Source organism: Solanum lycopersicum, chromosome 10 (genome assembly GCF_036512215.1).
Source record: "Solanum lycopersicum chromosome 10, SLM_r2.1".
Classification (NCBI taxonomy): domain Eukaryota; kingdom Viridiplantae; phylum Streptophyta; class Magnoliopsida; order Solanales; family Solanaceae; genus Solanum; species Solanum lycopersicum.
Window position 1 is genome coordinate 22,961,701 of NC_090809.1, and position 14,525 is coordinate 22,976,225.

The 14,525-nt window shown below is 33.5% G+C and overlaps 1 protein-coding gene across 4 annotated transcripts in view; it reads left to right on the top strand.

Annotated features, from left to right (window-relative positions):
- The window catches only part of LOC101263771 (sugar transporter ERD6-like 8), a 103,661-nt gene that overhangs the window by 37,213 nt on the left and 51,923 nt on the right, over nucleotides 1–14,525 (top strand). For all 4 annotated transcript variants that reach the window (XR_011212135.1, XR_011212134.1, XM_069290409.1 and 1 more), the window contains exons 7-8: nucleotides 4,953–5,028; nucleotides 5,107–5,171. Coding sequence is in view for 2 of the 4 variants with exons in the window: in XM_069290409.1 (XP_069146510.1) it covers nucleotides 4,953–5,028; nucleotides 5,107–5,171 (141 nt within the window). In the remaining 2 variants the exon portion in view is untranslated. The remainder of the gene's footprint in view (nucleotides 1–4,952; nucleotides 5,029–5,106; nucleotides 5,172–14,525) is intronic.

Below are 14,525 nucleotides of genomic sequence, written 5' to 3' on the forward strand. Positions count from 1 at the left end.
GCAGAATTTTTATTAATACTGTCAACAACCATTACATTTAGTTTGAATAGACCCTTATTGAGGTAGCCCTTTCCTCCTAACATTTCATTCTTACTTATTACAACTTTATCACTAACTAGGACACACTTAAACCCGTTCTTAACGAGTAGTGCAGCAGAAACTAAATTCTTCCTAATAGTAGGGACATGCAGAACATTGTTCAAAGTCAACACTTTGCCGGATGTCATTTTCAACATTACTTTCCCAGTTCCTGCAATCCTTGTTGTTGCTGTGTTTCCCATGAATAAATCTTCATTGTACTCAGCAAGAGTGTACGTTGCAAAGGATTCTTTCGCAGAGCAAATATGTCTAGTGGCACCCGAGTCGAGAAACCACTCCTTGGGATTTCCAACTAAGTTACACTCCGATATCATTGCACACAAGTCATCTGCATCTTCCATCTTTCCCACGATGTTTGCTTGACTTTTGCCTTTGCCTTTGTTTTTGTCCTTTCTTGGAGCAGGACAATCAGAAGATCTATGACCAACCTTGCAACAATTATAACAGTTGCCTTTGAATTTCTTCTTGGCCTGTTTTGACTTCTACCCGTTGGACTTCTTTCTCTTTTTGTCTTTGGTAGGACCTTCTTCAACAATATAACCTCCAATGATTGTTGAACTCTTACGCGACTTCATTTCGGCATTTCTGTTATCTTCCTCAATCTTGAGCCGAATCACAAGATCTTCAAGCTTCATTTCTTTACGCTTGTGCTTTAGATAATTCTTGAAATCGTTCCACGAAGAAGGCAACTTCTCGATCATTGCAGCCACTTGAAAAGCTTCATTTACTACCATATCTTCAGCAATCAGATCATGGAGAATAAGTTGAAGTTCCTGCACTTGTGATCCAACAGTTTTACTATCTACCATTTTATAGTCTAAAAACTTTGCGACCACAATTTTTTATGGCATGCATCTTCTGTCTTATATTTATTCTCAAGTGCATTCCACAACTCTTTTGAAGTTGTTATTGCACTATAGACATTATATAAGTCATCCTCTAAAGCACTCAAAATGTAACCTTTACATAGGAAGTCTGACTGTTTCCATGCTTCAACAATCATAAATTTTTCCATGTCTCGCATATCATCAGCAGGAACTGGAGTATCTTCACTTGTAAATTTTTGCAGACCAAGAATGGTAAGCCAGAAATATACTCGTTGCTGTCATCCTTTGAAATTCACACCTGTGAATTTACCCGGTTTCTCTACTTGTGATACAAGAGTTCAGGTTGGTGCAACAACAACCACTGTAACACTAGTGTTTTCCATTTCTAATAAACAAAATTGATAAAATATAAGTAAGCAATAAATTATAATTGCAGAATTATAGGAGTATAAAATCACAAATATTTTTGTCTCCACCAGAAACACAGATTTAATAATTTCCTTAAGATTGTTGTCAAACTGTGTTATGAAAAATAAGAAATTACTGGTTGTAATAAATCATTCAGAAACGCGAAGTAACTGAGATTTTTAGAACCAGTAAATAAGATGAACAAAAATTTATTTGTAAAAAATAATTGAATCTATAAAACTTACTAGAATCTGGAATACTCTTTTTGATTATTTAGGAAGAAAATCAAGTCCACTGAATTCACAGTGTCCCCTTAATGAAATTATTCCCCTCTAGTATCCGAGGTTTTATTTGGAATATAACCTCCTAGTGTAAAATGATCTTAATCATTAGAGTATAGATACCAAAAACTCTACTGTCAGCGAATCAATCCACATCAGGAAAGTACACGAAGAAATATGTGTTTTAAAGAAGAAGAAAGATCAAAAGATTCGTTGGGAAATACTTCGAAGACTGAATGGTATTTATAGGCAAGAAAAATATATTCTGAAAGGTTGCAACCCTTTCAGAATTGGCACGACCATTAATGAAAGGTTGCAAATATTCAAATGGTATTGACTGTTCCTGAAAGTTTCAACCTTTCGGAACAACCATAGAGGGAATTTTTAAATATAACAGAAATAAAAACGGGTCACGCGCGCGGATCCGAGTCGGGTCAGGTTAACTAAAAAGTTGAAAACATTTCGGTTAACTTCAATTATCAACTAATTAATTGAAAATAATTTTTGGTCATTTAATTAATTAAATAAATAATTAAAATAAATTTATCCAAAAAATTATCTCTCGATCGATCATTTGCCAAAGCCAAAGCCAAAGCCGAAGCCGTAGCCGAAGCGAGCGAGCGACGATGACGACGGCGCGAGGGGGGTCCCTCTTTCCAACTCTTTTAACAATTACTAGGAGTGTTTATTTATTTAAACTCTCCTATTTTGATTTCCATTACCGATGAGGGACAAATGCCTTTTTTTATTAAAGCATTAGAGGACTTTTCAAGTTCTCAACCTTTCATGTTCTAAACTTTTCAAATTCCTCTCCTTCCCTCTATCTCCCATCAATTCTTTCTACATACCCAACATGTGATATATTAAATAAAAATATGTAATAACAACATCACCCCAAAAACGTAAAGGGACATGATTATGAATTAATAACATTCGAGCTGTTTCAATTAGATGTATGTTTTTTCACTCAGTAACTCCATTTTGTCGGGGAGTATGCGTACAAGAAGACAAGTGCAATATATGGTGGGATGACATAGTAGAAGTAGAGAAGTATACTAAGGCATTATCACTGATGAACTTCTTTATGGAAACACCAAATTGATTGTGAATTTCAGCATGAAATTTTTGAAAGATAGAGAGTAGCTCAGATCTATTTATCATTGAAAGTAACCACGTGCACTGAGAATAGTCATCAATTAAAGTAAAAAAATAATGAAAGCCTAAGGAGTAAATAACACGAATTATATATCCGAATGAACAATTTTAAAAATACTGGTGGCCCATTATTGACGCATTTTGGGAAAGAGGAACGAGTGTGCTTGCTAAGATGACACGACTCACGTCATCTTTTGCAATTTCAAGAGACTTGGATAACTCAAGTGACTATGGAGAAATTAAGAAGAAACAACAGAAGTGAAAGCAACAAATGTCCCCTACTTCGATCCAGCACAAGCACAAAATCATCAAGGAAGGTTACAACGCATTTCAGATTTTTTGTTAATTTCCTAAAGGAAATAAGATTATAGGGACATTCAGGTGCAAAAAGGATTGATTTTTAAGATATGGAAGGCAGAGGATGAACTATACCTATCCCTTTTACAATAGTTTTTTATCCATTCGCCAATGTAAAGTAGAAAGAGTAGAAGGGGTAGCAAGATTAAAGAAAGTGTTTTTGTTACTAGAAATATTGTCAGAATCACCAGCATCAAGAATCCATTGTTCTTGAGATGAAGATTGTGCGCCATAAGAAAATGAGTTACCAAGTTGTATTGTGGAAGCAGTTGATGATTGTTTCCTTGATGTTTGATACTGAAGATAGTCATTATAGTCTTCTCCAATTAAAGTGATAAACTGAGATGACCCATCCTTTATGAGCCTCTTTTTTTGTCACAAAAAAGAGTATTAGAAAAACATAAAGATGAGACTTGACAGTTTTCTGATATGGATATTAGAATCTTTAAATATGATATGATTAAATAATCTATATATGAGAATATTTCGTAATTTCTTTAATTAGGTAGTTAGGAGATTGTGTAATATTATAATATATAGATAGACGATGAATGTGCCTCACCCGTTTTAGAAAGAAGAAGCATGTATGTCAAGAACTTTTTGCTTAGTCTTGTGCTAAAAAGGCAATATTTCACATAATTTTGCATCGTAATACCATTTCATTCGAGTAGTTGAATTCAGCTTCGGTTAAGGAGTTAACTGATGAATTCTACTAAAATCAATTAACAAAAAACAATATATGATATAGATATACGACATCCAAGTTAGTATCTTATTTGCATATGATACTAACAAAGCAATTCAAATAAAATAAAATATTTATACCTAGGTAAAGCAAAAATAGACTAATATCAACTTGGGAATGTCGATTCCTCTCTTTACGAAGAAGCTAAGAGATAAACGGAAATTAATACACAAATGATATTACTAGGCCCTCAGCTTATGAACACAACCAATAATTATATCTCAATAGACATAATTGTTTGCGAGAATAAAAATTTATTATCACAGTATTCCAACGTAAATGTCTTGAATTCTCTCTGTTAATTGATTTCATTCATTTATTATATAATCTACCATATTAGCTCATCCTTCGATTATGTTTTCAGACCTTTTCTACAAATTCCTCAATTTGTTCTCGTCTTTGTAAAATATCAAGAATTTAAGAACTGTGTTTTATAATTCTATTTATCCAATTACTGTAACAAAATGTTTTCGATTGTGTCATTGTCATATCTATCACTCATATAACTCATCCTTCAAATAAATAATAAAAAAATAGATGTATGTACAAAAGAGTAACAATGAAAAACTTATCGGTGTTGATGGGGGTAGAAGCGAGTAGTGTAAGTTTTCTGGCGAGGAAAATCTGAAGCAAGTAATTTTGGCCATCCATTCAGTGAAGAAAAATTTCAAACAAAGATCAAATAAAAAATAGAAAAAAACTATGAAGTAACCGATGACAGTATGTAGTAGAAGAAAATAGAGATGACAAATTTTATCCGAAAAGAAAGATAAAGAATAATAATTTACCTCTTAACGATTGAATTGAGTAATACATCAAAGAGGTTTATGGAAATATAAAAATCCATAGGTATAGAGATACGGAAAGGATAGAGATTCATAGTTGTGAAGAACACAAATTGTAGTGCTTTAGTTGATGTTAAAAAGTCTCAAGTGTCATTTAAATGACATATAATTGTCATGTTGATATCTTATCGGTAACTAACATTTCTAATATAGTATGTATTAGTAGATATAAATACATAAATTAAAGTTAAATTTTGGTGATTACTAAATGATATCATTTTTTGCCAATCCCTAGCTATCAATCGTTATTGGTTTGTCGACAGCCTACGTGATGGGTGCATTTGTGGGTTGGAGGATACTAGCTTTACTTGGTAATCTCTCTCTCTCTCTCCCCGATTCTCTTTGCATAATTTTTTATTTCATATTTAATTTTCTTTGTTATTTTTCAGGAGTTATACCTTGTGGCCTATTGTTTTTGGGTCTCTTCTTCATTCCTGAATCTCCAAGATGGCTGGTAATATTTTACTCTATCTATTATATGTTAATTTAATTTAGAGATTTATGTAATTTATTATTCACTTAGCTATATATTTTTAAAGGGTATTTGTCTATCAATCAAAATATTTTACAAACACTTGTATGCATTTGCTTAACAATAAAGATCTTATAATCCAAATCAAAAGTCCTAAATTGGAGCATGTTTAAATAAACTTACAACTTATCCCTTAAGTTTATTAGTCATATATTAACGGGTCATTTTGTGTGATAGGTAAGAGGAACTAATTTCAGAATAATTTTTTAGTGGCCTTTAATTTATAGTTTGGCTGCAATGATAGGGATAACTTATCCTAGGATAAAGAATTAGTCCTTAGATAAGTTATCAGTCACTCGGTTGGTATAGTAATCCCAGGATAAGTTATCCTGAGATAATATGTGTAAATTAACAAAAAATGTGCCCCTTAAACTCACTTTTATACACAAGTTTTACATTCATACATATTGACATAATTTTTAGCAACATTTATAATAACAACCGCGACCATAGTTATTCATTATTTTTATGATAAATATATTTTTCTATTAAAAGTTTACATTTTATAAAGAAAATATTTTTATTTGTGAATATATTATAAGTTGAACTTTTTTGCGTAATTATTATATTTATTTGTATTTTGATTTCTGTTAAAATGCTTATTCCACTACTAAATTATTTATTTTCATTAAATGGTTCATTACTCACTTAAACATTATATTTTATCTAAATTAGATGTAGATAACATTAATAATAAATTTTATTTTACTTTGATAAACCTAAAATGAAAGTTTTATTTTTAAGCTAAATAAGATGGAAGTTTTTCTTTTAAACTAAATAAGATGAAAGTTTTATTTTTAAGCTAAATAAGATGAAAAACATATTTGTAGCTAAATAAAATGAACATTTTATTTTTGATCTAAATAAGATGAACATTTTATTTTTAAGTTAAATAAGATGAAAGTTTAATTTTTAAAATATAGGGCACAATTATGTGAATGCAAACATAAAAATATATAAGCTAAATAAGATGAAAATTTATTTTTAAGAATGAATACTAAAGCTAGCAAAGAAAATTTTAAAAAAAAACAAAACTAAAAGGTAAGGGTATTTTTCTAAACAAAGAACTTATTCTGAAAAATTATACAATGGATACTTGTTTGAATATGACAAACTAAACAAGCAAAAAAAATAATCCCATCATAACTTATTTCAGCATAACTTATCCCAGTATAACTTATCCCAGCATAACTAATCCTAACATACCTTGTATTCAAACCAAACGACTCCTATGAATTCTAACTTATGATTTTTGGCTTATTATTTTACCGAAATATTAAATATTGGTAATGCACTTTTTTGGCAAGACAATCCAAATAGCCTCTTGATTATCCCCAATTTATGTCTTTCAGTTTATGAACACTAATTTGATAAGTATTCTCCTATTTTAACATAGGCATTTTAAAAAAATCAAAAAGAAAATTCCAAAAACAATTTTTTTAAAAAACTTCTTCACTCCATATTTGTCTTCCTTTCTTTTGTTTGCGTGAAGAATATTTGAATTTATAAAACTTCACAAAATAAATTAAGGATATCTTATTCAAACAAAAGAGTTTTAGCAAACACATAAAATTGCATATTAAGAGCTGTATGAAAATGTTTTAATGCTCAACACTTGGAGATATTGTTCAATACTTTGAGTTTATGTGCTCTCTATAATTCACTATACCACTAATTTCAATTTTCAGGATGTTTCTACTTACTAATCTTTTAACCCTTAATATAAAATTTGTTTCCATTATATCATGAGATTGCTTCTAACGTTACAACCAATATCTACACTAGATTGGTTAGGTTGTTTGACCGATATAAAATACTTTCAGCAACATATTATCCTAAACCCATTGGTACCCTACTTTTTAATAATGAAACTTATGAGTAAGAAGATTTATATACCAAATCATCTTGCTGGTGACTGGTGAGTAAGGCATTCTTAAAACGTGCCAATGAATTCCTTCACGATGTTTCTTCTAGGTCACCAAGTATCATGTAGGAATTGTCCTAACGCACCTAACCTACTCCAATTATCTCATCACAAACCCTTCCTTACCTTATAAATCCTAACATATCCAATTCTCAACATCCTTTTAGATATCCAAAACCTTTTTCAAAGATGAGAATCGTTATTATTCCATTTTTGTCACCTATGACACCTATTATAATCCACTAATAGGTAAGCCAAAACATATTCCAGAATCACAAGTAACAAGTAAAAACAACAAACATAATATAAACTTAAGCTAAGCAAATAATGAAAGTAACAGAAATAAGAACAACAGAAGATATGTACAACCAAAATAGAAAATTCAATCCCATAACCTGATAGTCACAAGTACAAAGTGTTAGGCTATGGCCTATGTTCTAGACAAAGGCCCACAGAAGGATTTAAATTATTCTCTTTATTTGGTTTCAAATTCTATTATGGAAAGGATTAAAATTGTAATCCTATTTATAGTTGGTTTTGGCTTTGTAAGGAAAAGCACAACTCTATAAATAGAGGATGATCTTGAGAGAATAATTTGACTGCTCATTGGTACATTCTTTGAAAGAAATTGGGAAATAGGAGAGGTTTTTGATAGAGCTTTCAACAAGAGAGAATAGAGAAGAAAAATGTTCTTTTGCTGCAGTAGTTTTCTCCGACTAGCAACATTCATATCTTGTTTCCCGATTAAATAATCGTTGGATCGGTATGAAATTTGGACTGAGGGTTTCAGACATCTTGGTGGTTGAATTAAACAGCTGAGATCGGATTCAGAGGTCAGCAAGATCCATTTTTAGGTCCCGAACAGTAATTGGGTTTGTGTGGTGTTTATTTCTTTTTATCTTTGGTTCATGTAGCTATTGTTTGTTCTCTTTTGGCAATTTTTATGTATCCATAGAAATATATTTGTAACCCTCTTATTATTATAGTGAAGAAATTCGAATCTTTTCTATCCCGTGGTTGTTACCTTCGATTTGAAGGGTTTTTCGACGTTAAACTTGGTGTTCTTTATTGTTAGATTTTTGTTTTCATCTTTTCGTCTAACAACTGGTATCAGAGTGAGGTACTCTATATGGAGGGAAATATGAGCAATATGGTATGTTTAAACCGAAGAACTACAAAAAATGGAAAAGCAAGATGAAATATCTATGGTTCGTGAAGAAGATGCAGTTTCCCATTTTTGCGGCTCAAAAACATGAGACTGTGACCGATAAAAATTGTAACTTTGAGCACCAACAAGTATGTGAATATATAAGACAATTTGTTGAAGGTAATGTTCGCAACCATATTTTGAATGAGACACATGCTAGAACATTGTGGGAAAAGTTTGAGACGCCTTACGCTTCAAAAGCTGGCAATAAAAAGTTGTTCTTGCTAAAGAAATTGATGACCTTTAAATACAAGGAGGGTAGTCCTATTCTTGATCACATAAATGACTTTTAGGGTATTCTTGATCAACTATCATGAATGGATGTTAATTTTGATGATGAATTACAAAGACTTTGGCTTCTTAATACTCTACCATTTTCTTTGAAAATTCTTTGTGTTTCTTTAACAAATTCTACTACTGGTGGAAAGGTGACTATGGGATATGCAAAAAGTGGTGTGTTGAATGAAGAAGTTAGAAGAAAATCTCAAGACACATCCTCACTTTCAGATATTCTATCTACAGAAGATCGAGGAAGAGATAAGACAAGAGATCCGAGGAGTAGAGGTAAAAGTAGAAGCAAGTCAAGATTCAAGAATACAAATATGATATTGCATCATTGTGGAAAGAAAGGAAATATTAGAAGGTTTTTCAAACAATTTAAGCAAGATCTTAAAGAAGGGAAGAAGGAAAAAAATAATTGAAACAATGTTGTTGTTGTTGTACGAGATGACCTTCTCTTCGCTTGTGATAAAGAGTTCATCAATTTTGTATCTCAAGATACAAGTTGTATAGTACATCCTGGAGCCATATCACATGCCACATCAAGAAAAGACTTCTTTTCATCTGATACTTCTGTTAACTTAAAGATGGGTAATGCTAGTGAGATTAAGGTGTTTGGTGTTGGCACTATTTGTTTGAATACCAATATTGGTTCAGTGTTAGTCCTTCAGAATTTCAAGCATGCTCCAAACATTCCTCAGAATTTGATCTCTGTAGGAAAACTAGATGATATGGGCTATCATAATAACTTGTTCGATGACTAATCAAATCTCACCAAAGGCTTATTGATTTTAGCTCGAGGAAGAAACCATTCAAATTTATATGTGACTCAAGGAGGATTCTTGGTGACTATGAATTTTGTGGAGAGCGAGTCTTCATCAGAATTGTGGAACAAGAGGCTAATTCATATGAGCAAGAGGGGGATCACCTGTTTGGCTAAGAAGAATTTACTTGCTGGTATGAAACAAGAAAAAGTGAAAAGATGTATTCATTGCTCAGCTGGGAAATAGAAAAGAGTTTCTTTTCACAGTCATCCTCCTTCAAGGAAGTATGAGCTACTGGAGCTAGTACACTCAGATTTGTGTGGTCCTTTTAAACTGAAGTAAAAAGTTGGTTCACTTTATTTTGCTACTTTCGTTGATGATCATTCTTGCAAGATTTGGTATATCCTTTAAACTCCAAATATAAAGTGCTTGATGTGTTCAAAGAGTTTCAAGCCTTATCTCAAAGAAAAACAGGAAAGAAATTAAAATGTATTTTCACTAATAATGGTGGTGAATATATTAGTCCCTTTTATAACTACAACAAATTGCAAGAAATTCATCATCAAAAGAATCCTCCAAAGTCTCCTCAATTAAATGACCCGGTGGAGAGGAAGAACAAAACTTTAGTTGAGAGAGTCAGATGTGTGATTTCATAAGCTAAACTTCAAAATTCATTTTGTGTTGAAGCACTTAACATTGTTGCTTATGTTATCAATTTGCCTCTTGCTTTTTCTTTGGATGGTGATGTTCCAAATAGAGTTTAGTTTGATAAGGATGTTTCTTATGATCACTTGAATGTTTTTGGGTGTAAAGCTTGTGGCATGTACCTAAAGATAAGATGTTGAAATTGGATGTTAAAACAAAGCAGTGTATCTTTATTGGTTATGGTCAAGATAAGTTTGGACATCGCTTTTATGATCCAATCGATAAGAACCTCATTACAAGTCGTGATTTTATGTTCTTTGAATACTAAACTATTGGAGATATTGACAAAAACTAAGAAAGCAGATTCTTAGACTGTTGATAGTTTAGTTGATGTTGATTCAATTCTTATTATTGATACATATTCTGCATATGAAGGAACCAAAGATAGTGATCCAGATAATGATTTGAGTGTAGAACCTACAGACGTTCCTACTGATGATGTTGTGGTTGATAATCAACCAACTCATGGTGAGATGACCATTTCATATGCTCCAGAAACCTCTTGTAGAAGATCTGCTAGAGAGAAGTGAAGCTCAACACGTTATTCTCAGGATAAGTATATTCTATTGACTAACATGGGAGAACCGCAAGTTTATGATGAAGTCATGTTAGATAATCATAGAGATAACAGGAAAGAAAACATAGTACCAAGCATGATTTTTTGTAGAAGTGTGGCAGACAGGAAGCCTGTCAAGAGTTCCTCTACTTTAAGTCTGTTTGGCCCCTTGGCTGGAGGGGGAGTTTGTTAGGCTATGGCCGATGTTCCAGCAAAAGGACCATGGACTAATCCTACTTGAAAAATGATTGAAATTATTCTCTTTATTTTAATCCTATTTTGTAGTTGATTTTGACATTATAAGGAAACGCACAATTCTATAAATAGAGGATAGTCTTGAGAGAATAATTTAATTGCTCATTGGTATTGTCTTTGAAAGACATTAGAACATAAGAGAGGTTTTTGAGAGAGATTTCAACAAGCGAGGAGAGAACAAAAAGGGTTCTTTTGTTGCAGTCTCTTTCTCCGACCAGCAACCTTCAGATTATGTTTTCCAATTAACTAACTGTTGGATCGTGATGAAATTTGGACTGAGTGTTTCTGACAATTTAGTGATTGATTTTAATGGTGGTGATCGTATTTGGAGGTCAACAAGATCCTATTTTAGGTACCGAACAGCAGCTGGGTTTGGATGATTTCTTTCTATTTATGTTTTGTTGGTGTAGCTATTATTTGTTCTCTTTTGGCACTTTTTGTGTAGCCATTAAAAGTATAATTGTAACACTCTCATTGTTATAGTGAAGCAATTCAGATCTTGTCTATCCCATGGTTGTTACCTTCGAATTGAAGGTTTTTCCACTTTAAACTTGATATTCGTTATTGTTAGATTTTTGTTTTCAACTTTTCGTGACAACACAAAACTACTAAGAGTACAAGTCTAAAATGTCACGACCCAACCCGATAGGCCGTGATTAGTGCCCGTTTTGGACACCCACATACAAACCTGCTAAGTATGACCAATTGAAACTAAGACAATATGGAATTTAATCAAATCAAGCCAACCCCAACGTCATATATATATAAGAGGACCTGTCTCATAAGGAGTCATAACCGTTCAATCATAACAGCATACGCGAGCCGACAAGGCCGCCACTATTCAAAGCATAATGATGTACGCAGCCGACAAGGCTGCCCCTGTACAAACGGACATCCCAAACAAACCATGTCCAGACCATTATCCAAAACATATATATACAACCCACATAATGTCCACAGACCTCTAAGAGTACATTAGTAAAACTCGAGGGGACAGGGCCCCGCCATACCCATAGACGAGCAAAAGACTACACAAAAGTTATGTACCAAAACGACTGGGCTTCGGAACAGTGGAGCTCTCCCAATCAGCAGAGTAGATATCCTAGGCGGGAGGATCACCGAACTGCGCGTCTACACCTGCGGGCATGAAACGCAGCCCCCCGAGGAAAGGGGGGTCAGTACGGACAATGTACTGAGTATGTAAAGCATAAGGTAAAGATGACAGGATACCAATGTGGCAACTCGAAACAAAATATCGCTACACATATACTTTTTAAGTGAAAATCATGCATATATTTAACATTTAAGGTGCCCAGCTTCCCTAGTAAGGGGCTCGGCAAAATAATCATCACGTCATCTCCGTCATCATCATCATCATAACCATCCTCATCACCAATCATATATATAATATACATACCCGGCCCTCTAGTGAGGAACTCGGTGACATATGCAAGAAACTCCGCACGAACATTACCCGGCCCGGGACTCGGTGAAATGATAAATGACTCTATGCACGAGCAGAATATTATGAGCAACCATATGCAAATAAAAATCATTTCTTATAACTCAATAGAACAATCAACGTGAACCAGCAAGGAGTATTACCAAAGATTAATGTTTTATCAAGATTATGAACCTTTAATACGATATGGAAACGTAAAATCTCAATGACTCTAAGAAGCATTACCATAGATATTAGAGATCATCATAGCCTTAGACATAGCCGATATATAGAGGAATAATTGTGGAAGCAAGAATATACATCACCTAGACGCTTTAGTGGTAAGTATCAAATCTGTCCGTTATTCGCTTATTTTTAAAAGTCATGCCAAGCAAAGAAAGAAGGGACAGCGTTACATACCGTATAATCGAGCCGCACGTCCAATATTTACTGCTCAAGCTATTAATCTATAACAAGCAACAATCGTGCCGCAATTAGATAAACATCGTGCTTTACTTTCTTGTAAGCTAGCTAATAATCTAACGAAAATTCGGCAGCACCTCCCCTATTTTCCTTACTTCGTCCCAATCCGACAACAATCCAAATTATCCACAGCAATACCAATAACACATATAACCCAAAGAATCATATTAAACAGCCCCCTCCCCAAAACAGTTCCATCTCGGCAACTATATCAGCGAAGCAACGACACACCGAGTGATAACTCGTTTTATAATTCGTAACACATCTACCTTATCGTATTCATCCTTTGGAGTATATACTCATAATCACATTCAACATATACATAATGCCAAAACAGAATTTTCCTGCAGTTTTCTTTAATCAAAACAGCCCAAGCACCAACACGACACCACTAATAATCCGATTATGGTTTCCATTCATACTTAGTACATTCAATAACTAAAACAAACTTCCTAAGCTACTGGTCACGTCCCCTTCTTAAAATTAATAGATAATTAACAAGGGTATTCTAAAGAATTAACACACCAAACAAGGAGATTACTAACCAAATTATTTGCAGCTGCTGGCCAAGAGTTGCAGGGTTGGTTTCTCCATTTCCATGGCTGCCTAAGACAAGTGGTGAAGAAGAAGATGATATGCAGCAATGCATTTCACCACTTTATATAGCATGGAGTGGATTTCTCCACCTCATTTAATAGTATGAAGTGGAGGCAGCCCCCCTCTACACCTGTCCACTAAGGCCAGCCCACAATCTGATCCCTTTTTAATTTTTGCCTTGAGTGGTGGGGCCCATTGGATTAAATCAGTCCAAATTAGCCACTAATTAATCCCTCACTTAAAGTTAATGGCACTTACATTAGCCAACTCATACTTAATATCACATTTGGAAATAACATCCTTGCCTAATATTTCTTTACGTCTTCTAGATCACGATGCGCACTACGTATATAAAAAAAATACGAGGCATAACATAAAAAAAGGAACAAAACACACTTTTCTCAAATAGAAAAGACTATTTAAAGTTATAAACAGATGGAGAAGGAGATAGGTTGATCCCGGATACCATAAGCTCACCCATGGTGTCCGATATCCTTGCAACAAGGTTGAAAATAATGCTTTTACTAGTGCTCAGGCATGCATGCATAACAAAACAGATGTAGAGTGTAGTATGGGTATCAAAATAATAGGTACCGATAGGCATCATACGTCGACTAAGCTTTTTAAATAATGACTAACGAAAAGCAAGAAGGAAATCATCTAAAGGTCATAAAATGAAATGGCAAAAGAAAATCCCAACATTAAGCACGCGAGGAAGGGAAAGAATGAACAGTAGTAATAAACTATCTATAAACCCATAAGCCCAAATGATATACTTGTGTACAATTGAAAGTAAATAACATAAACAGATCCCCATAAGCCTAATAGATACACAGAGCAACTAGGAAAATTTCTACCTATGCTTAAGATTATTCCAAAAATACCAGTACCATCCACAGAGTCGATACACAACATAGGAAACCAGGAATCCAATACAAACACCACGTCAGGACTCGAACCTGACTAACAGATGTGTGCTTGGACTGAAATTGAGACTAATAGGGAAGTAGTATGGACTCGAACCCAAGATGATAAATGTGAACAAATACCTCAAATAATGAAATA